The sequence below is a fragment of the Tupaia chinensis genome, unplaced genomic scaffold (genome assembly GCF_000334495.1).
Source record: "Tupaia chinensis unplaced genomic scaffold, TupChi_1.0 Scaffold000395_1, whole genome shotgun sequence".
NCBI classification, from domain to species: domain Eukaryota; kingdom Metazoa; phylum Chordata; class Mammalia; order Scandentia; family Tupaiidae; genus Tupaia; species Tupaia belangeri.
In genome coordinates this window covers 1,173,134-1,198,227 of record NW_006159897.1, presented here as the reverse complement: position 1 = coordinate 1,198,227, position 25,094 = coordinate 1,173,134, and the positions used below count along the sequence as shown (strand labels likewise).

General features: G+C 39.5%; 1 protein-coding gene and 1 pseudogene across 1 annotated transcript in view; one reads left to right on the top strand and one right to left on the bottom strand.

Annotated features, from left to right (window-relative positions):
- Nucleotides 1–4,231: 4,231 nt before the first annotated feature.
- LOC102496859 (NADH-ubiquinone oxidoreductase chain 5-like) lies at nt 4,232–10,686 on the bottom strand (annotated as a pseudogene).
- A 10,662-nt stretch (nt 10,687–21,348) lies between these two features.
- RXYLT1 (ribitol xylosyltransferase 1) overlaps nt 21,349–25,094 on the top strand; it is a 23,036-nt gene continuing 19,290 nt past the window's right edge. Inside the window, 3 exon segments of the mRNA XM_006154151.3 lie at nt 21,349–21,623; nt 21,626–21,658; nt 22,554–22,709. Of these exon segments, the coding sequence (XP_006154213.1) occupies nt 21,500–21,623; nt 21,626–21,658; nt 22,554–22,709 (313 nt within the window). The 5' untranslated portion in view covers nt 21,349–21,499.

Genomic DNA, 25,094 nt, shown 5'->3' with positions numbered 1-25,094 from the left:
TATATATATATATATATATATATATATATATATTTCAGATTCTCAGCACTAACAGACAGCATATTTATTCATTTATTTACTTTTTAATAAATTGCCAATTGATATTTTATTGAATGAGGAACTAAAAATATAAACTATAAATTTTGTTTTAAATGAATTTTTCCCTTAGTCTTTATTTTTATGACTTAAAGTATGAGTTATATTTTAGGACATACTTCCTAGACAGTTTTGGAGTTTGAATGCTATATGAAGACAAACACTTAAGGATATATCGTACTTCAGATATAAACACCTTTTTTTCTTGAGTATAATTATTTATCAATTACAAAAAACTTTTCAGCTCTCAAGATGGTACCTGTTAGCCTAAACATAAAGTATATTTATTACATACACAATGTTTCATAGATAGCCATTTTTAAAGTAGTGATGTTTTACCTGAATGGATGTTCATTTACACATTCTTTTTCTTTAAGAGGTTTTTGCTATAGGGTGCATGTGCTCGCCCGAAAGAGAGAGACAAAGAGATAGAAAGCGAGAAATTAGCCTCCAGAGGGATGGCCACATCGCAATCCCTTCCCCATTCTCTTCTCAGGATCTTGGGCACACATGCACACACGCCTGGCATGAGTTTAAGCATCAGTTCCAGGACTCAAACTGCGGTGGATTACATGGAACTTCAGTGACATAGCCATTACTCTAACTGCTGGTCCCTACATTCTGATCATTATTTAAACTGTTACTTAACCTCATTCTGGAAGAAAAAATAAGCCCTAATATTGAAACTAAAAAAGAAAAAAACTCATAGGAGACCATGCCTGATCCTCACTCCACAATGGGCTTGGTGCAGTTTTGGGTACCCTACAGATTCAAATATCACCAATGGATAGTCTAGGTGCATTTTCAGGAGGGACTTCAGCAAAAGACATGATATTGAAGCATGGTGGCAAGGAGTGATAGTGGAAAACTGCAGCAGAATCATTAAGAGAACATTTGAGATGTCTCCTAGTCCTCACCTGAATGGAGCCATTGAAAATTATAGACTGTGGAGCCTTTGCAGGGTTGAGTGCTTGGGACCTAGGTGAGCAAGGGATGACAGGAACTATCATAATTTGGGGGCATAAATGTGCTTCTGCTCACAGACTGGCAAGAGCCTGGATTACGTTCTCATTTAACAGGAAATGAAAATATGGTCAAGAAATCTCAAAGACCTACCCAGGAGTTCAAAGAAAATTAAGGACAGAGCTTGAACAACTCCTCTCCTGATCTCTTGACTAGGAGACTATAGATTTAGAATGGTGTTGCTGGATGGAGAAAAATAATTATTTTCTCTAATATTGTTTATCCCTATGAACCAGCAAGGACAAAAGTTAATAAATGCTTAATTTTTCTTCTATGAGTAACTAGAAGCCATTGTTTGAAATGAGTTTGTTAGTAAATCAACATAAAACTATGCTTGAGATACAGAAAATTTTAATTAGAATTCCTGCTCATAATTAATCTCGACAGATACTTACATAAATCAACTAGTGTTTTTTGCATCTATAATGCCTCACCAATATATCATCAAGCAAAAAAAAAATTGCTTTTCTTGAATTTTCCTGATGAAAAGGTTTTACCATTTTTAAACAATTTCTCATGAAAGTCTTTTTTTACTCATTATTTTTAATGACAATAATTTACTAAGTGCTTATTATCCAGACTCAGTGCTAAGTGCTGTAAAGACATTACCTCATTTATTCCTTGCACGAACCCATGAGATGGGTAATGCAACTTTTTTTCTAATTCGTAAATAAGAAATAAAGATTAGAGAGTTTAAGTATTTGCTCAAGGAAGGGCCCAACTCCTAGCGAAGTGAGAATTCATGTGCATCTGAGGTGGGCCCAGCTCTGCCCCTTTCATGGGAAAGCTTAAGCCTCTGCCCCAAAGCTCTCCTTCAAGCCCAACTCCTAGCGAAGTGAGGTAGGCCGGTCTCTGTCTTCTCTCTATCTCTGTCTGCCTCTCTCCCTCTCCCTTTCTCTCAGAATTTACATATGTATGTGTGTACACACATATTTATGTGTGTGTACATATACACACATATTTATGTGTGTGTGTATATATATAAATTATATGTTTTTTTTAAATTTGTAACTACTGTGTCTTGTCTCCGACCTCTCCTTTCTCTTGCTAATTTCAGAATCTGCCCCTTTCATTCTGTGCTGCACAGTTGTTGTTTTTTTCCTTTTTTTAAGAAAAAAATTTTTCCCTATTTGTTGCTTTTTTTCTATGTTTGTTTTGTCTTTTTTTTGTCTTTTTCCCTTTTTTTCCTTTTCTTTTACTTGACTTTCTCACCTTCCTTCTCAGTTTCCACACTTTGAGTATCTAGACAATTGTAGGTGCACAGTAGCAAAACATGTGAATAGTTTTAGGGTCATAGAAAACCTCAGCACCCACTGAACTGCTACAGAAAGGGTGAAACTCATCTTCATAAATCTGAATTCAATTCTCTTTCTGTGAATACTACATTGCAAAACACATTAGTAGAGGTAAAATAGGCATAGAAGTATCTCACAGTTAAGTGAAGCATATGAGTTTATAGTAGCAGAAATCTCCAACAAATGACCTAAATGTGAATATACCACAATGTGACTAAAAGTCAGAGAAGAGAGACTACAAAGTGAGCAGCAGGGAGAAATACTGGAGAGAGTGCAGCTCATCTCCTCCCACACACCTCTGAATTCTTAGTTGAAACCCCACAGCTCAGCCCTGGTGTACCTTTTCCCTAGAAACTGTGAGGCCTTTCTAATATCCAATTTCATCAACAAAGTTCAGGTTGCTTGATGAGGAACAGGGAAACAGAACTGCAGACATGTTGCAGGTCATCTCCTTCTGCACACCTCTAACATTCAGAATTAAGTCCAAGAAACTATGGAGTAGCATATAATTCATCAGATGACCAGAAATCACTGCAGAGGCACAAGAAATATGGAAAATCAAGAAAATATCTCTCCCCAAAGAGTAAAGAACAGCCTTTCATCTTCCACAGACAGTACAAAGGAACTCGTGGAAATGTCAGATGAAGAATTTAGAATATTCATAGTGATGAAGGAACAGAGATGCAAGAGAAGAGAGACAACAAACTCCAGAAGATGCAGGAGAAAAGAGACTAGAGTTCCAGGAAATGAGAAAGTTCTTGCACGATCTGTAGGAGGAAATACCATAAAAAAGAATCAAACAGAATTGTTAGAGATGGAGGCCATAATACAGAAAATCAAAACATCCCTTGAAAGTATTAAAAGCAGATTAGATCATGCCTAAGATTGACTCTCAGATATAGAAGACAGAACCTCTGATCTAGAAAAATTCGCCAAAGAGACTAAGAAAATAACTCCCAAAATGAGAATAATATACAAGTAATACTAGATACCATTAGCCACCCAAACATCTGGATAATCGGTATCCCAGTAAATGAAGAAACTAATAAGGGCATTGATAATCTATTCTATCAAATCCTGGAAGAAAACTTTCTAAACCTAGAGAGGCATTCAAATATCCAGACCCAAGAAATACAAAGGATCCCACAGAGAATCAAACCAAGAAGATCTTCTCTACGGCACATTTTAGCCAGATTGACCAAAACCACAGACAGAGACAAGATACTAAAACTGGCAAGAGAGAAACATCAAGTTACTTTCAAAGAATATCCCATCAGGCTAACATCAGACCTCTCCTTGGAAACAATGCAAGCAAAGAAAGAATGGGAAAATATATTCAAAGTCTTAAGGGAAAAATAACTTCAACCAAAAATACTGTATCTGGCAAGATTATCCCTCATGTGGAAAGAAAAGAAAAAAACATTCTCAGATAAACAAAAGCTGAAAGAATTTACCAAAACCAGACCAGCTCTTTGAGTACATATATGTACTAAGTACTGTTATATATTAATGTACTATGCCATATATAATGTGGGAAGCACATAATGCACAAAGTACATAAAGAATGGGCATAAGTTGATTTGTTTAGATGTTTAGAAAAATCATTATGTCACAGTTACTGGGATGACAATTGGTATAAGTTATTAGTTTTCACAAGGAATAGTTTAATTAGAATATCAGCTTTGGGTGTTGATGGTGGAGTTATGTTCTTCCTTGAGTGTCCCAGGAAGAAATTTTCTATTTCTGGTTTACAAGACCAGTATACTGTGTATATTACAGGAGCTATCATTTTAAAAGATAGTTTTCTATGATCCTTGCTAGGGGTATGAGTAGATAATGATAGGATGGATGCTACTTGTCCAGTGATGATTAATGGGTGTTCTACTGGCTGGCCGCCGATTCATATTAGTGTTAATAGGTCGGCTACTAGGATTCAGAATAGACATTGGCTGATTGGTCGAAATATTATAATACATTGTTTAGAGGTGTGGGATAGTAGAATGAAGGCTAGAATTAGGATGAACATTTTAGGGCTAATACTCCTCATTTATTTGGGATTGATCGTAGAGTTGTGTATGTGAATAAGAAATATCATTCTGGTTTGATGTGTAGTGGAGCAGTAACTAAGTTTGCTGGTGTGTAGTTATCAGGGTCTCCGAAGAGGTCCAGAGCAAATAGGACTAGGCTAGATAGTAGGGCTAGTAAAATAATTACTCCTAGGATATCTTTGATTGTATAATAAGGGTGAAATGGGGTTTTGTCTGTGTCAGAGTCAACATCAGATGGGTTATTGGATACTGTTTCATGTAGGAATGGTAAGTGGACAATTACTAATGTCGTGATGATAAACAGGATAAAGTGGAAGGTGAAAAATCGAGTTAGAGTTGCTTTGTTGACTGAGAATCCTCCTCAGATTCATTCTACAAGGTCTGTGTCAATATATGGAATAGCTAATAGGAGATTGGTGATGACCGTGGCCCCTCAGAATGCTATTTGCCCTCATGGGAAGACAGCCTATGAATGCTATAGCTATTACAGCAAATAGGAGGATTACTCCAATGTTGCAGGCTTCAAGGAAGGTATAGGAGCCACAATATAGGCCTAGACCTACCTGTAGAAATAGGCACATGAAAAATATCGATGCTCCGTTGGCATGAAGATAAAGGATGACTCAGCCATAATTTACATCTGGGCAGATATGTGTCACTGAAGAGAAGGCTGTTGTAGTGTCTGCAGTGTAATGCATGTCTAAAAATAGGCCTGTAATGATTTGTAGGGTGAGGCAAATTCCTACTAATGAGCCAAAGTTTCATCAAGATGAGATCTTTGATGGGGCTGGTAAATCAATGAATGAGTGGTTGATGATTTTGAGCAGCAGGTGGTTTTTTTCGTATGTTGGTCATTAGGTTCTTATAGTTGAAATACAACAGTGGCTTTTCATGTCATAGGTCATGGTTAAATTCCATGTAAGAATTAGGTCATATGTTGTATTTATGCTTAGTGTATTATTTGTTGTTAGTTTTGTAGGATTTTCTTCAAAGACACCTCCTATTTATGGGGGGTTTGGGTTGATTGTGAGTGTAGGAGTTGGTTGTGGTATTGTCATGAGTCTTGGAAGTTCATTTTTAGGGTTGATAGTTTTTTAATTAATCTGGGTGGTATGTTGGTAGTGTTTGGGTATATGGCTACTATGGCTACAGAGGAATACCCAGAGATGTGAGGGTCTAATGTTCTTATTTGAAGTAGTTTATTATTAGGTGTTGTTATGGAATTATAAGTTGTTGTATGAATGTTGTTATTTTAAAGGATTTGGAGGTTTGAATATTGCTTGATAATGATAGCTCAGGATTCTTTCATGAGGATTCGTTGGGGGTGGTATCTCTTTATGATTATGGTTATTGATTGATGATCATAGCTGGGTGAACTTTATTTATTAGTATTTTCATTGTTATTGAAATTACACATGGAGGGTAGATTACCATGAACATAGCTAGTATTAAGGAAATGAGGAAGGATAAGAAGTATAATTTGATTTGTCCTTTTTGGTTGGAGATTTTTAGTGAGGCTGCGAGTTGTATGTTGGAAATGCTTTATGACAGAGTTATTTCTAGTCATGTTATGTCTAGAAGTATTGATGATAGGTTGTGGCTTATTGTTTTTGTTTTTGTTTCATTTTGTTTTGGAGAGATTTTTGCTATAGGGTACATGCACTCACCAGAAAGACAGAGAGAGCAAGATGGGGGGATGACCACACCACAATCCCTTCTCCTCCATTCTCCTCTCAGGATCTTGGGTATGCACGCACACGCGCCTAACGTGAGTTAAAGCCACTAAGTCCAGGAATCAAATCACGGTCTACTACATGGGAGTCCAGCAATATAGCCATTACGCCAACTGCTGGTCCCAGTTGTGGCTTATTGTTAGATGTCAGTGAGGGAGTAGGCAATGGATTGTCGTTGAAGAGTAACCTAATATGGCTGAAAATTTGTGAAATGGTGTTGGGTGATTATGTTTTAGGTTGAGGGTAATAAGGTTTAATTCTATAGTGATAGAGAATCCTATAATGGTTACAAATAGGGTGGCAAGTTTTAGATATATGAGTATTGTTTGTGGAACAGTCATGGGTGTGATGTTATTGGAAATTAGGAATCCTGTGAAAATGCTTCCTACTGCGAGATGCTTAATTGAGTTAATGAAAAGTGGATTGTTTTCGTTAATAATGATGATTGATAGATAGCGTGGTTGACCTATGAGAGCATAAAAGATAATTCGGGTGTTGTAAACAGCTGTAAGGGATGTAGCAATAAGAGTGGTGAGAGGGGCTCAGGCGTTGATATATGAAGTGTTTGCTGATTCAATAATTAGATCTTTGGAGTAAAAGCCTGTTAGGAATGGCTTACCTGTTAATGCTACGCTGCCAGTTATTAGGGCTGATGAGATAAATGGTAGGTTTTTATAGAGTCCTCTTATTTTTCGGATGTCATGTTCATCATTGAGGCTGTGAATAATAGGCCCCGAGCAGATGAATAGCATTGCTTTGAAGAATGCGTGGGTGCGGATGTGTAAGAAGGCTAAATGGGGTTGGTTGATGCCAATTGTTACTATTATAAGGCCTAATTGACTGGAGATGGAGAATGCTACAATTTCTTTTATGTCCTTTTGTGTTAGTGCCAGATAGCTGGGAATAGGATGGTGATAGCTCCTAGACATAGAGCTAATGATTGTCTTGTTTTGTTCTAATAGAGGGTAGAATCAGATAACTAAGAAGATACCTGCTACTACTATAGTGCTTGAATGCAGTAGTGCTGATACTGTGTTGGGCCTTCTATTGCAGGTGGTAGTCAAGGGTGTAGGCCACATTGGGCTGATTTGCCAGTGGCTGCTAGGAGTAAGCCAAGTGGAATTAAGGGAGTGCTATAACAGGAAAACTAAAGGCAGATAGAAATAAGAAAACAAAAATGACCAAGCAAAAGGCCAACTTAATGGTAGGGATAAGTTTGAAAATATCAATAATAATGTTGAATGTTAACTTCTGTGATTTCAATGGAAAGATCATACCACAGTAACACTGCGAATTCAACAAAAGAGAGACTACATGAGACTGAACTGGTGAAATAGAATTCTATGACTATTGTCTAAAATATTACTGATTTTCTTCAATTCTTTGTCTTCCAGATTTAAGGATTTGGGTTCTCTCTCTTTTATTTATTTATTTTTTTTTTTTGAGAGGTTTTTTCGCTATAGGGCTCATGCGCTCACCAGACAGACAGAGAGAGACAGAGAGACAGAAAGCCAGAAATCATCCCCCGGGGGGATGGTCACGCCGCAATCCCTTCTCCTCCATTCTCTCGGGATCTTGGGCACGCACGCACACACGCACGCACACACGCACGCACACACGCATGGCGTGAGCTTCAAGCCACCGGGTCCAGGACGCAAACCGCGGTTGACTACATGGGAGTCCAGCGACATAGCCATTATGCTGATTACTGGTTCCCAGGATTTTGGTTCTCTTGTGAGTTGTTGATTGGTGCAGCGATTTGCTATTATTTTCCTAATCGGAACAAACTTTTCTCCCTTCCTGACCCCTATGCAATTGGAAAATATGTGTGAGCATTCTTATTTGCATAAATTCAACAATACAATAGTATCTGTTGCCTTGCATCAGAAATTGAATTCTTATGGGGCTTTGTGCAAATGACAAACAAATTGAGATTAGCGTAATTTTTTGCAGCTAAATTAGTTCCATTTCCCTTTTACTAAAGGGGAAATGGAAAGAGAAAAAATATTTCAGGAGAAAATTACAGTGCACTGTCACTAGATTCTAGCTTTGTCCTTATTTTTAGTTTAAAATATTTTGTGAATCAATAAAATGTGGGAAAAAAAGTTCAGTATGGAAGGGAAGAAGGGGAAAGGAGAAGGAAAAAGCAAGTAAAATTATGCTTAATTGATGATAAAATAAGAAGCTATTTACTGATGATAAGGCATAGAGTAATATCTTTGTCTTAACTGACATGCATAGTATTTGCGCTGGAAACAGTAATGGTGTACACTGTAAAGACGTGATTATAAATAAATAAATAAATAAATAGAAAACAAAAACAAAAGTATTTGCTCAAAGTCAGATTCAGATAAGTGACATTACACAGTAGACCGCCATCTGGAGTTTAGGGTCTTAACCACTCTACTCTGTGACTTCATAGACTGTCTTGATTTTTAAACAAAATTGTTAAATCTACTTTTTTTAATGTTGAAGTCATCATTAGGAATATCTGTCACTGTTGCAGGCTGTAATTCAACGATTGGGGAGGCTATACAATGGTGTAAATCTCGAAGAAAATACATGATTTGGCCAGAATCTTGTGCTTTTGCTTTTTTTTTTTTTTTTTGGAGAGATTTTTGCTATAGGGCATGTGCACTCACCAGACAGAGAGAGATATAGAGACAGAAAGCGAGAAATTACCCCCCAGGGGGGATGGTCACACCACAATCCCTTCTCCTCCATCCTCCTCTCGAGATCTTGGGCATGCACGCACATGCGCCCGGCGTGAGTTTTAAGCCACCGGGTCCGGGACGTGAACCGCGGTCATCTACGTGGGAGTCCAGTGACATAGCCATTACGCTCACTGCTGGTTCCCTGCTTTTGCATTCTTCTGAATTTTTGATCTTTCCTTATCCTTCATTACTGTCAAATTGTCAGTTACATTGTGCCTCTGTCTGGTAGCTTTACTCAAATGACCTTCTAATTTTTTACTTCTTTTATACTGAGTTGGGAAATGAGTTGAAAAATTTGTTGAATTGCACATTAATGGAGGGGAAAAAAAGAGTGTTCTGAAAAAGCTCCAGTGCACTCTCAGAAGAGTTCTAGTACTGAGATTGACTGTCATTGTTTTTGGCTGCTCAGAAAATTTTATTGAGCCCTTCTGCAGGACCGGACCCCAGAACATGGACCTTACCTACCTAGTGATTTTTCATCTAAATATTGCCATATGGAGAGATGAATATGAGCCTGGTTGCTAAATATTATAAGAATTCTAGGTGAGGATGCTAGATTGTACAGGTACATCACAAGAAAATAAAAGGTGAAGATTACATAAATATCTAAAAATTAGGAAACCTTAAATAAAAATGGTGCATACACACAGAATAAAATAATTCATAAAGCATAAAGTTATAACATGAGAAAATATTTTTATCCAATGAAATTAAGAAAGAAGGTTTTAAATAGCATGAAGCGAGTCCAGCAGGTTGCATGATGGTTAAAGCACTGGATTCCCACATGGCCAACCACTGTTCAAAACTTGAATCTGGGGGCTTGATAATCACACCAACTGTGTGTGCATGCATGCTCAGAATTCCAAGAGGAGAATAGAGAAGAAAGGATTGTGGCATGGCCATTATTTAATTAATGTTAACTCAATTTAACATTAAATTACCCTCATGGGGGACCAGTAGATGACATAGCAGTTATGTCACTGGACTCCCACATGGCTGGCCATGGTTCAAGTCCCAGACCAAGAGGCTTCAAATGCATGCCAGGCATGTAGGTGTGTGTGCCCAAGATCTCAGAATGGGAACAGAGGAAAAGGGATTGTGGCATGGCCATGAGGTGGTAATCTCTTACATTCTGTCTCCCTGTCTCTCTCTGTCTCTCTGGCAAGCTTATGAGCTCTATAACAAACAAACAAACAAACAAACAAAAAAACTCTCAAAAAAAAAATTGCCCTAGTAGGCAATTTCTCTTTGTCCCTCTCTCTGTTTCTCTTTGTCTCTCTCCAGTGAGCACATACACTTTATGGCAAAAAGCTTAAACTAATAAATAAATAACTAGCGTATGACAATAATGATAACTAACCTTCACTGAATATTTATATTATTCCACATGTTTTACATGCAGAAGGGTCTCAACTACAGGGAAAAAATATACTTTAAAAAAATGATACTACAAATTCTTCAAAAACACAAAAGTGGTTGTCTCAGGGTGGTACAGTTATGCATAATCTTTTTTTTTTCTTTTGGTTTTTTGGAAGTTTCAAATTCTATCCTAAAAGTTTTATATAATGAGCATGTATTATTTCTTTAATAAAAAAAAATTGTGCTTTTAAGTTGAATATCTTACAAAGAAAACTCAGGTTATGCAAAACAACAACAGAATTGATTTTTACCTGATCTTCCTTTGATATAGTCCGTAAAAAGCCCAAAGCAGACAAGTTATAACTCCTTGACTATTTTCCGGTAATCCCAAAGTAGCTAACCAACAAGATTTTGTCATTGTGCTATTATATTTCCTCCATAAAACTTTTCTTGGTGTAGTAGTAATTCAGTAAATCCATTTCTGTGTTTGACATTGACAGGCATATATATATACTCAATTGCTACTTGTTTGCTAAAAACCGGTAAGATCATTTGTTCAACCTAACATTTGTAGAAGTCACTTATAGCAAATGTAGGTTCACTAGTTCTGGGGCCAAAAAGATGAAAGGAACTGTGTCAGGAGGGAAAAATCAAATAAATAGGTGTAAGTTGTTCCCATAAATTTTTTGTCCTTGAATAACTATAATTCCCTATTCTGTCTCATTCTCTAATGCCACCAAATGCTACTAGGAATAAGGATCATTGGAACCTTACACTAGATAGACCAGGTCAATAATACCCAAATTCATTTGATCAAGCTTTTTTCCCCCTAAATTTATTTTATTCAAGATAGAAAGTTGTATGCATGCATGAGAGAGAGACAGAGAGATGAGAAAGAAGCACCCTGAATATAATCTCTTCATGCCACAATCCTTTTCTCCAGCCCTCCAGCTCCTCAGGATCATGGGCACTTAGGCACTTACACATGCACCCAGCCTGTTTTCAGGTCAACCTGGTGATCAGAACCATGGTTGGCCTCATGCTGCACTCTAGTTCAATGTGCTACCAACTGCACCTCCAGACTGGGCCTTATTTGATTGATTTTAACCCAGAAAAGAGAAACAGCTGGCCAGTATATGGTTCTGGATTTGTAGCAATCAGAGGTGCCACCTATGACATATTTGTGCCCCAAATCAAACCTGAATATGACCTCTATTTTCGTGAGTTTGAAATATTCTCTAATAGAAAGTTTTTAAATTTTAGGAATATTGATTTTTACTATTATTCTTGATTTTGTTATAGGGCATGTACACTCACCAGACAGAAAAAGAGAGAAACAGAGACAGAGACAGAGAAAGAAAGTGAGAAAGCAGTCCACCAGGTCCAGGACTTGAATTGTGGTTGGTCATTGGGAGTCCAGTGCCTTAACCACCACGCCACTTGAAGACCCCTGGAAGTTTTTAAAATAGTGATGAATTGACTGAAACTTTGGGAAGTCTCAAAGCAAAGTCTTTCAGGAATACATCTGACCTCTGCAGAACCAACTGAATAGTACCTAGACAAGCCCCTGTAATCCCATATGAAATTACTTTTAGAATGCTCCCAGTCCAAATACAGTTACAGATCTAGAATACACTCTATTTTACAATTTTTGGAAGACACAATCTGCAACAGTAAAATAAAGGTTTGGCAAATATATACACTCACACACACACACACACATACACTCACAATCTAGCCAAAAAGACTTTATGACTCATTTCTATATAAGGTAGTTACCATATAACTTGGAGATCTTTTTCTCAAGACTTTGTAGGGATTTCAGTATATATTTAATGTCTCTTATTTTTTGTAAAAGAAATTTCTACAGTGCCAAGTTCAACTTATAAATAGCTTTAAGCAAAGTTATATTACCCTGGGGAAGACAAGATTTTGAATATTAAGAAGCCAATTGAGACCAAATATGTAAGTGGTTCAAGAACTACAACTGTTTTTAAATGCTCAACTTTAACACCTTCTGATCTTAATTAAGGTATAAACCACAATCTACATTTTAATCATATATTTTAAGGCCCAGGGATATAGATTTTGATGCCACCTTGTTTGGCGATCTTTGGCAAGTAATTTAAACTGAGTAAATTATACAATTTAAGTCAAAGTCAGCAACATAAAAATACTGTGATTCGGACCCACAGTGACATGGTGGTTAAGGCCTTAGACTCCCACATGGCTGAACGTAGTTCAAGTCCTGGACCTAGTGACTCTTTCTCACTCTCCCTGTCTCCACCCCCCCACCACCCCCGTCTCTTGCTGGTCAAACTGTAGAACAATAACAATAGATAAAAATAAATAAATAATTCTTTAAAAGAAATACTGTGATACTAAAGTTACCAAGGTTAGCCTAGTCGGTAGTATGGTGGTTATGACACCTGGATCCCACATGGCCAACTGTGTAGTTCAAATTTAGGCCTGAAAAACATACCAGGCACATGTGCGTATATGCCCAAAATCTCAAGAGGAGAATGGAGAAGAAGGAATTATGATATGGCCATCACCACTGGGGGATGCATTATTTTACCTCTCTCTCTCTCTCTCTTTCTCTCTCTTTCTCTCTCTCTCTAGCAAATACACATGTCCAATCGCAAAATAAAGGCAAGTTATCATGGATTCAGTAGGAAGTCTAAAAACACGTTCCTCTACAGAGTCTTATCTAAAATTATTATTTCATTGCCTAAGCCACTCCAAACATTAAGGGTTCCAACATGCTTCAGTATAAACCTTCCTGTGAGGTAACTAAACTCAACTCTGTTTTCTAAAGTCTGTTACATGTGCCATTTAAAAAAAATAAAAAACAAATGTATCATATTTTCAAGATTTTATTATATACATTTCTGTGAAACAGCTCAGGTTTTTTAAATTATTCATTTAATTTTATTTATTATTATTATTATTATTCAATTTGACAAGAGAAAGATAGAAGGAGAGAAAGAGGGAGTGAGAAAGCAAGCCGCCAGGTCCAGGACTCAAACTGCAGTCAGCCATGTGGAACTGTGGGACTCTAGCGCCTTAACCACCACACCACCTGCCTGCCCTGCTCAAGACTTTTTTTAACCTGTTGATGATTCTGGCTTATGTATGAATGCATGGGGCTGACTTGGTGTTCTGATTTGTTGTGTTGCTTAATAACACTATCTGAGACTGGGTAACTTACAATAACAGAGTTTTATTCAGCTCATGGTATGTGTGTTGCAAGGAGGGGCAGGAGTCAAAGAGCCAGGGGCCACATCTAGTAATTGTCTTCTTGCTGGTGGATAACATTGTGGAGGTATCAGATGGAAAGAACTTGCATGTCTGTGTTTGTGTGTCTCTCTCATTCCCTCTCCACAAACCTACCAGGAGTCAGTAATGGGGGCCCCATTCTTATCACCACCCTAAGGCTCTTAATCCCATAGTTGGATTAACTTTCCTTTCAGTACCTTCACAGTACAATCACATTCCAACACGCAAACTTTTTTTGTTTTAAGAGAGATTTTTGCGGGGCCAACAGGTGGCCTGGTGGTTAAGGGGGCTGGACTCCCACGTGGCCAATCGAGGTTTGAGTCTTGGACCTGATGACTTTCTCACTTTCTCTCTCTCTCACTCTCTCTCTGTCCTTCTCTAGTCAAAGTAAAATAAATAAATAGAAAATAAAAGTTAAATAAAATAATTATTTAAAAAAGAGAGAGAGAGGAAACCAGCAGTTAGCATAATGGCTATGTCGCTGGACTCCCACGTAGTCGACTGCGGTTCATGTCCCGGACCCGGTGGCTTAAAACTCACGCCAGGCATGTGTGCGTGCGTGCCCAAGATCCCAAGAGGAGAATGGAGGAGAAGGGATTGCAGCGTGACCTTCCCCCCAGGGGGTGATTTCTCGCTTTCTATCTCTATGTCTCTCTCTGTCTGCCTGGCGTGCGCACACGCCCTATAGCGAAAACCTCTAAAAAAAAAAGAGAGAGAGAGATTTTGCTATAGGGCACGTGAGCTCACTGGAGAGACAGAGAGACAGAAAGTGAGAAATCACCCCTTCCCCCAAGGGGAGTGACCACATTGCAATCCCTTCTCCTCCATTCTCCTCTTAAGATTTTGGGCATGCAAGCACATGCACCTGGTATGAATTTTAAGCTGCCTGGTCTGTGACTCCAACCATGGTCAACTATGTGGGAGTCCAGAAACATAACCATTATGCTATCTGCTGGTCCCCTAAAACTAATACATTCACACCATAGCACCTGGTAAGCAATTTGAGTAGATATACAAAGCCATACTCTAAATTGTCTGTCTTCTGACACTTATACCTTGTCAGAAGAAACCCCTAATATCCCCCAACTCTGTCTCCTGTTAAGTTTAGTTCATTCCCAGGAAGCATCTTAGTCATGACACCCCTGATGGACCATTCTTCCAAACTGCACACATAAACAGAATATTTCTTTTCTATTGCTACTATAACAAATTATCACAAATGTAATGGCTTAAAGCCATACCCACTTACTATCTCACAGCTGTATATGTGAGATTCCAGGAAGGGATCCTCTGGTCAAAGTCAGGTTCTTTAAACCCTCTCTCTACTGAAGATGTGGCTAGCCTGGACTGACCTTGGGGGAAAACCCACTTCCAGCTTCATTCCTGTTGTTGGCAATTGATCCATATTTTTGCTGGCTGCCAGCAGGGGTCATGCTCCTCTTCTAGAGAGCACCTGCTGTTTGTCTTACGCCCCTCCTTCAAAGCCCACACCAGTGTTTCAAATCCTGTTTCCAGTCAATCTGATTTCCTCTGCATCTCTAAATTCCTCTTCTATCTTCTTCTCGCTCAAGCGTACATGTGATTATCTTGGTCTAACCAGAAAATCCAAGAATCTCCTTGTTTTATATTCACAGATCTTTTTTCTCAGAGTGTCAGTTTACAATAACTTGATTTTAAGAAATATTAGGGGGCTGACAGGTAGCATGCTGGTTAGGGTGCTGAACTCCCACATGTTCAACTGTGGTTCTAGTCCTGGATCTGGTGGCTTATTTTCTCACTCTCCTTCTCTCTCTCTCTCTCTCTCTCGCTCTCTCGCTCTCTCGCTCTCTCGCTCTCTCTCTCTCGTCCAATTTAATAATAATAATACATAAGTAAAATAAATCATTATAAAAAAGAAAAAATATTAGGTTGTAAAACTGATGTTCTCATTAACCATTTCTATGAGTAAAGATCAGAAATCACTAATATAAAAATCTCTAATATATAATGTATATAGTAAAAATTCTATCTGCAGCTCCCTCCTGTGTTCACTTTCTTTAAATGCAGTTTCCCTCCTATTTTTTAGGATTATTCAGTTTGACAGTGTTGTTCTAACCCTAAAATGTCAAAGTTTTCTTTCTTTCTTTTCTCTTTTGGACAGTTCCATCTCCAGTAACTACACTTTTTTCATTGTGCTAACTACAATGTCGCAGTAAAGAGCACAAAATCCATTACAAGGATTATTTAATATTCTTTACTTCAAAACTCCCAACATTTATTACAACTGTAAGAGAGATTTCAAGACATAATATTTTTTTTTGTTTAAACTGGAAAATTTGCTCAAATAATTCAGATGTTCTATTTTTCAGTCTGTGTTATCTCATATATCACTTCATACATATTTGTGGAATGAATTACACCACCAACTGTAGATGAAAGCATTTGCTTCCTTTTTAAGGAAGATGCGGAGACGGAGCTCTGGTCAGCCCACTCCTGGGCCTGACTCGCCACTGTCCACTCTTGTCAAGGAACGAGGTGGTCAGGAAGCTCTGTCACAGCCATGGCTTTTAAAGATACTGGAAAAACGCCCATGGAGCCAGAGTTGGCTGTTCACCCAATTAGAATTACCTTAACTTAACTAACTGCACAGAAAGTCTCTGGAGATAAGTGCAGGCTGACTTGATCAGAGGTACAAAGGAAAAGAATCTCAGTGAGAGGACCAGTTCAGATGCCTACCAAGACTTGGAGAATCATTACAAGAAAAATACCTTGTGGCGAAGGTTCTAAGACATGGGATCATTTCCAGATGCGAATCCCCAAGTGACTCATTGATTGGCACAGTCCTCCTGAGATTGTTAAACAGATTATACCCATCAGTATTGAACCAGGAGTTGAGGTTGAAGTCACCACTGCAAATGCTTAAGTCAGCTATTTTAATACATTGATTATCAGCTGTTTAAAAAAAAATAATTCTCACGATGGCCCAGTCTCAGTAGCATGCGGCTAATCGCTGTGCTCTGCAGGCTGGGACCACATGTTCTATTCCAAGTCCAACCTGGAGGTTGGGCATGGTGGGGGTGGGGAGACTGTGCCCCAGCTAGCTGTGCAAAATATGAAGAGATAATTCACAGAAGAGAAAATAACCCCAAATTAATTAATTAATTAAAAGATACCTATGGACCAGCTGGTGGTGTAGTAGTTAAGGCAGCTAGATCCCAGATGGCCTATTATGTGATTTGAGTCCTGGACCTGACAGCTTGAAAAAACTGCCTTCTAAGGCAGACAGATAGAAATATAAATAAATAAATAAAGTTTAAAAAAAAAAAAAAGATAAAACAAGCTGGGCACAAGCACATGTGTACCCAAATTCCCAAGAAGAGAATGGAAGAGAGGGATTACATTATGGCCACCCCCCTGGGGGCTGCTTTCTCACTCTCTCTCTCTCTCTCTCTCTTTCTCTCTCTCTCCCACACACACGCACACTCTGCTGAGTGCATGTATCCATAGCAAATTTAAAAAAAAAAAAGTAATAAAAAAGCCTGACCATAACAAATCCTTACTACTAGGTAATAAATAAAAATGCCACATTGTCGAGAACAGCAGATGGAGTAATAGTTACATCGCTGGACTCTCACATAGTCAACTGCAGTTTGGGTCCTGGGCCCAGCAGCTTAGAACTCACACTGGGTGCGTGTGCGTGCATGCCCAAGATCCCAAGAGGAAAACAGGAGAGAATGGATTGCAGCATGACCATCCTCCCTGGGGACTGATTTCTCACTTTCTGCCTCCTTGTCTCTCTCTGTCTCTCTGGCAAGTGCATGTGTCCACTAGCAAAAATCTCTCTCTAAAAAATAAAGAAGGAATGAAGAAAGGAAGGAGGAAGGAAGGAAGGAAGGAAGGAAGGAAGGAAGGAAGGAAGGAAGGAAGAGAGTGAAAAAGAAAAAGCCAGTCATGCTTTCATAACCTCTACTGGACCAAATTAAAAAACCCAAATAATGAAGAATGCACCTGGAGAATGTGACCAGTGCTGTTGAGGTAAATTAATAGGTTTCTATTGCTTCTTTTCTTTCTTTTTAAAAAATTAATTATTTTATTTAACTTTATTTATTTTTATTTATTTTAACTTGATCAGAGAGGGACAGAGAGAGAGTAAGCAAGCTGCCAGGTCCAGGACCTGAACCGTGGTCAGCCATGTGGGAGACCAGTGCCCTCAATGACCACTCCACCTGCGGGCCCCTTTTTTCTTTTCTTTTTTTTTTTTTTTTTTGTTTTTTTGTTTTTTTGTTTTGTTTTTTTCACGCCTCTGGTCCAGGACCTGAACCACACAGTCAATCATGTGGGATCCAGCAACCTTAACCACCACACCACCCTCTGGGTCTATTATTTCAGTATTAGAAAGGAATGATAAAATTATAAGCCAACCATTCAATTAAATAAGTGAGGAGGAATACCAAACAAATAGGAAAGCAGAAGAAACAAATACGGTAGTCTCTTATCCAAGGTTTTGTTTTCCATAGATTCAGTTACCTGTGATAAACCACAGCCTTAAAATATTAATTGAAAAATTCCAGAAATAAACAATTTATGACTTTCAAGTTGTGTACCATTTTGAATAGCATGATGAAATCTTGAGCCATCCTGCTACATCCTACCTAGGACATGAATCATCCATTTGTTCAGTTTAGCCACAGACTAGGCTGCCTACCTGTTAGTCACTTAGTAACCTTATTGGTTATCTGATTAAAAAAAACATACTATATTGAGGCCAGCAGGTGGCATGGTGGTTGGGGTGCTGCACTCCCACATGGCCAACCATGATTCAAGTCCCAGACCTGGCAACTTGCTTTCTCACTTTCCTCCTCTGTCTCTCTCTTTGTCTCTCTCTAGTCAAATTAAAATAAGAATAATGATGTTGATGATAAATAAAATTGAATAAAATAATTCTTTAAAAGTAAAAAATAGTATAGATAGGGATTGATAACCACAAGGCATCTTGAGACATATCTCCTGTGGATGAGGGAGAACTACTGCAATGAAAAACAATGTCCAATCTAGTAATTCCAAAATAGACAAACAGGGGCCAGCAGATGGCATAGTGGTTATATTGCTAGACTCCCATATAACTGCCAGCAGTTTGAGTCCCAGACCCAGTGGCTTGAAATTCATGTCAGGCACATGTGCATAGGTTCTCAAGATTCTGAGAGGAGAATGGAGGAGAAATCATCTCATCGTGGCATGGCCATCCCCCCTGGGGAGTGATTTTTCACTTTCCCTCCCACTGTCCCTATCTCTGTCTCTCTCCAGCAAGTGCATGTGACCTGAGGCAAAATACCTCTTAAAAAAAAAAAATAGACAAAACTGACAAATCCAAAGATGAATGTTAAAGGAAGGGGAAATAAATTTTTAAAAATCAAATAAAAATCTGAAAATGTAATGAAAAAAAGCACAAAATAAAATTAGAAATAAGAGAAGGCCTATATTGGAATGTTTTTTAAATTAGTCTCTTGGAAAATGAAAACTGCCAAAACAGATGCAAGAGTTCAAGGGCCAGTGAAAGATGTAGTTAAGCTTGCAAGGACTAAGTGTTTTTCATGCTCTGTAAACTGTTGTAGGGCCTGAAAAAGCTAGACTCCTATCCAGTCCATCTGTGGCAGCTAGCAATAACCCTGTTATAAAACAAAAATAGCACAGTTTATAAAAATAAAAACGAACCTCAGAAAATAGTTTCTCAGACTATCGAATGTGCAGTATAAACTGGAGATGTCTATTCTGTTGGGAAAAATATAACTCTATCAGGGTGAATTAATGAAAATATTAATGTGTAAAGTTGATGGATTGAAGGGAATTATGTATAAGCTATCAAGACCTGTGGTAAAAAGTCAAAAATTAAGTGGGGAAAGACCTCAAATACTATATTTTTTTCATTTTTCTTTAGGTGTTTGCCATAGGGTGCATACACTTGCCAAAGAGAGCTAGAGAGAGAGAGAGAGACAGAGAGAGGGAAAATGAGAAATCCCCTCCTGGGTGGGTGGCCATGTTGCAATCCCTTCTCCTCCATTCTCTTTCTGGGACCCTGGGCCAACATGCGTGTGCATATGCGTGTGTGCGCGCACGTGTACACACACACACACACACACCTGGCATGATTTTTCAAGCTCTCCGCTCACCCACCCCAAATTGAGGAGGTTAAAGCAATTTACACATAAGATTATATTGAGCTCAACCATTAAAAGCAAAGAGAAAGGAAAATGAACTCTGTCAGACTTAGATCGATTAGAAGATTCCTTTGTAATTTTAATGCATAACAAAAACTTATCATCAAGTTTTGCAGTCATTTGTAAAGTAAAGCAACACCATCATTTAAATTTTCTTCCCTACTCAAGTTAACACCAACCCCCATTAGGTTTACCTCGTGTACTGTTCTCAGTAGTAAAATAATTAGTCAGTAGCATTTGTACAATTGTGGCAATTATAAAATAATATTCCCTATCTTTCAATTATTATTTTTGACAGATTTTTACAATAGGGTGCATGTACTTGCCAGAGAGACAAAGCGAGAAATCATTCCCCAGAGGGGACGGCCACACTACAATCCCTTTTCCTCCATTCTCCTCTCAAGATTTTGGGCACACATGCACATGCCCAAGTCTTGAATTTCAAGCCTCCAGGTCCAGGTCTCAAACTGGGGTCAGCCATGTGGGAATCCAGCGACATAGCCAGTACACCATCTATTGGTCTCTATCCTTAAATTATCACAATATACATAAAGCAGCTGCCATTTCTCCTAAGAAACCACCAAAATAATTTGTGGATTAAAGAAAGTTAAATTTATTAACTCTACCACGGAACAAGAAAACCACACTTTGAGAGAAACTTAGTAGTCTCAGAAGGAAAACGATGGGGCAAAATGTGTAGAATTTGGAGATCTGAGTACAAATGGTCTGGAACAGGTCTTTTAAAGCAGGGAACTATGGGAGATTGAGCAGTTTTTGACATAGTAGTCCTAATTTGCCTGGGACTTTTCCCGTTTTAGCACAAAAGACCGGGGAACTATTTAATCATGAACAAATTTGGACAATCGTTATCCTAGTTATGAGCATACCATTGCAAGACTGTCAGGCAATTTTAGCAGGCATTACTAGACACAGCTGACAAAATATCATAGCCCAACTTTGCAAGGCTTCACATAGAAAGTTCATTGGCAACATTCGATTTTATAGCCACTGTTTAACGAATTACTGCATGTCGCTGTGCAGTGAACACATAGTAATAAAATTCCATTTTGAAACTATTTTTATTGCGGTAAGGTATATATATGTAAAACAGAAAGTGTGTCATTTTAACCATTTCTGAAAGTACAATCGACTGGCATTAATTATATTTACCATTGTGTGGAACCATCACCATTTAACTTTTTGAAGGCTGGTTCTACTCACTCATCTACCAATGCAGCGGGCCCTCTTCTAGGGGCTAGGGGTGCCAAGTGGAACAAAACACGAAAGGTCAGTGCCTTCACAGAGCCTTCAAAAATCATGTATGTTTTCTCCCCAAGTCTTACTGTGCCTGAGGAAGTTACGGGCTCACTGCCGAGGCTCCTACCTCTCCCCATGATGGGAAGCAGCAGTCAAGACGAACTCACCTCGCAATCCCCTATTCCAGAGTCCAGTCAGGAGTAATCTCAACGCTCCTTAAAGGTGAGGCCTGGAAGGGGCGGGGCGAGTGATACAAGCGGTGGGAGCCTGGGCGGGGCAAAAAGGCTAGGGGCGGGGCCAGGGCGGGTTCTGGGCGGGGCTTGTCGGGGCGGGGCGGAGCACGGGGCGGAGCCAAGGAGCCGCGAGCAAGGACCGCTGTGGCGGCTCCGCCTTCCCAGGCCTGGGCCTACTGCAGTGAGCGCTGTCTCCGCCGCGGCGTTGAGCTTCTTCCTCCGCCGGCACCATGGCTGCGGAGAAGCTCTGACAGGGAGTCCCAGTGGGATGCGGCTAACGCGGAAGAGGCTCTGCTCCTTTCTCATCGCCGTGTACTGCCTCTTCTCCCTCTACGCCGCCTACCACGTCTTCTTCGGGCGCGGCCGACGCGCACCGGGCGCGGCCCAGCGGGGCATGCGGCCCCGGCGCGGGAGAGGCGCGGCCGAGGTAGGGCCCGGGCTGCCGTCCCCTCCTCTCTGCGCGGCGGGACTAGGGCTGCTGGGCAGCGGGGACGGGTGGAGCAGGGCCTGGCTTGTTCCCTGTCCAGGGTGCGCTTTCCTCCTCCAGACTAGAACTAGCCTGGATTCGGGACTGGACGTGTTTCTTTCCTTGTCTGGATCTCGCTAGCCGCCCCTGCTCCCCACCCCCGAGGCTGACAGGTGCTCACACCAGGAAAACTTGTATTAAACCCAAGATGTTGTTTAGATGCCCGGGATTTGCGGGAATGCTGCCGGAGGGCCACAGATCGCAGCAGAGTTTAAGCCTCTATGTCCACTTGGACACAAAGAGCCTTCTCTAGTCCTGCAGGGGCTTCGGAAGGCCCCCGCGCTTTTCCTCCAAGTTCTTTACTCGGTCCTGTATTTGACTTGAGTTAGAATTGGACTCAGCTTCATCACTCCCTTTATTCAGAATTTTGCACAATGGTGTCTAAAACTGGTGGAACCTACACTCTGAAATCAAGCTTTTATGCCGAGGTAGTTAGTACATAGAATTGATAAAGAATTGCAAAAGTTAAACAGTAACTTGATACATGTTACACGTTTAACGTGTTTTGAAAGTTGTTTTGAAAGGTTTTGTTTGGGGGAAGATAATTTTCCTGTCTTGTATTAACATTTTATTTCTAAATCATTCACAGTGAAAGTTCAACAAAAATTAAGTCACATTTTTTTTTTTAGTTGTGTGTGTTTAGTTCCAATTCAGTTGCTTTATCTCTGCAAAATTGAAGTTAGAGCAATATTAGAAAACTTAACGTCGCATTTAAATGACAGATTTATCTACAACTTAAATTTATCTAACAACAATTATACCTACTGGTTAACACTGTTAACTCTTTTAAAAACAGAGCAGTCTACTTTGGGAAGTGAAGAATGGAATCCTTGGGAAGGAGATGAAAAAAATGAGCAACAACACAGATTTAAAACTCACCTTCAAATACTAAATAGATCCACAAAAGGAAAAACAGATCTCAGTGTACAAATCTGGGGCAAAGCTGCCATTGGTAAGTTAACGAACGTGTAGAGCAAAGACACATGAAAGGCATTGTAACGTGTACGTTACTGATATTAAATTCACCTTAATGCAGTTTGCTCACCATTTGTTAAGGCATCATGATTTTTTTTTCAGTCCTGATCACTATTTCTCCTCTCCATTAAACATTTGTGCAAATACACACATATGTCATTGTTGGTCTTTAGCAGAGCACAACTTCGTTTATAGATACAAAGAGCAGATTGTGTCACATCATTATATCAAAATGCGTTTTAAAATTAACTTGTATGAGACTGTATTTATTAGACATTTGATACACAAGCAGATGTGGTTTCTGCCCTTCATGGCCAGACAAGTTTGGAAAACACTATACAGAACAAAATTAAACAAAGGTCTTCATCGTAGGCCTTCCTCAGAGCCCCTGAAAACCTATAAATCATGTTTATAATCTGTTCAAAGAGCCCTTTGGGGGCCAGCAGATGACATAACGACTACGTCGCTGGACTCCCATGTAGTCGACCACAGTTTGAGTACCGGATCCGGTGGCTTAGACTCACACCGGGTGCGTGTACGTGCATGCCCAATATTCCAAAAAGAGAATGGAGGAAAAGGGTTTGCAGCATGGCCATACCTCCTGCTGGGTGATTTCTTGCTTTCTGTCTCTCTGTCTCTCTCTCTCTCTATAATTCTGGTAGTCACTTGCACCCTATAGCAAAAACCTCTCAAAAAAAAAAAAAAAACACCCTTTATATGAATGAATTTTCTGACCTGATCTTCAAAGACACTAGCAAAGGTTGTCCAACCACCTCTTTGGCCACTTTATACTGACAATAAATCAATTTTTTACCTCCTTTGAAATCCAACAATTTCTCAGATGATCAAATTCTGGTCCATTTTTGCTTAGCAAATCTTACCTCGATCTTTCTTTTTCTTCTTACTTGTTACTATAATCAGCAAAATGAAAACGGTCCATACCTTTGACTCTTTGCTTGGGAATTTCTTCAGCTAAATATCCAAGTTTATCACTTACAAATTCTGCTCTCCATGAAACTGCAGGATGCAGTTCAGCTAAGCTGTTTGCCACATGGCAAGGATTCCTTTCTCCAGTTTCTAATAACGCACTCCTGACATCCTTCTCAGCCCTAATAGCACCTTTGAAATGATCGTTTCTACCAGCAGTCTGTTTATGACAATTTAGGTATTCTGTAAGACAGTGTAGGTTTTCTCCTACTGTTCCTCTCACATCTTTCTGTGTTTTCACTAGCTTAGTCATTGACATCCATATTACTACCTATGTTGTGTTTAAAGCAGTCTAAGCTTAGGCTGTTTAATAATCATGCTCCCATAATTTTTACAGCCTCTCCCTATTACCCAATTCCAAAGCCACTTCTACATTTTTAAGTATTTCTTACAGTAGCACCCCATTTCCAAGTACCATAATCTATAACTATAGAATCCGTAGTTGCCCAGGGCCAGCAGGTGGTGTGGTGGTTGAGGTGCTAGACTCCCACATGGGCAACTACGGTTCAAGTCCTGGACCTAGCAAATCACTTTCTCACTCTCCCTTTCTCTCTGTCTCTCTCTGGTCATAATTGAAGAATAATGATAATAAATATAACTATAAATAAATAAATCTTTTAAAAAAGAGAATCCATAGTTTCCTATGGCTACCATAACAAATTACCACAACTTTAGTGGCTCAAAACAACGCAGATGTATTTTCCTCCATTTCTATAGGCCGCGCTCTGAGCTGGGTCCTGCAGCTCTGTTACTTTTGCAGGCACTGTAGGAAAATCGTTACCTTGCCTTCTGCACATCCTTGATTTATGGCCCCATATCATTCTGACATTAGCGTCTGACCTCACATATCCTTTCCCCAGTCCTGACTGTCCTTCCTCCTCTCGTGTTTACAGGTAATCCATCATAGTCTCCCCACTTCAGCATCTAACTTAATCATCCTTTTGCCACATAAGATAACATTAACAGGTTCCAGCAATTAGGATATGGCCATCTTTGGGGGAAGAGTAGTTATTATAATGTGGTGAGCATTATTCAGCCTACCACATTTGGAAACCTTTATCTGGCCACATTTTGTTTGTTTTTAAAGTTTTTGCCATAGGGTATGTACACTTGATAGAGAAATAGAGACAGTGAAAGGGAAAGTGAGAAATGACCCCCACCAGGACCAGCAGTTAGCATAATGGCTATGTCACTGGACTCCCATGTAGTTGACCGCAGTTCGCGTCCCGGACCCAATGGCTTAAACTCACGCCAGGCGCGTATGTGTGCGTGCCCATGATCCTGAGAGGAGAATGGAGGAGAAGGGATTGTGGCGTAGCCATCCCCCCTGGGGAGTGATTTCTTGCTTTCTGTCTCTCTGTCTCTCTCTGTCTAT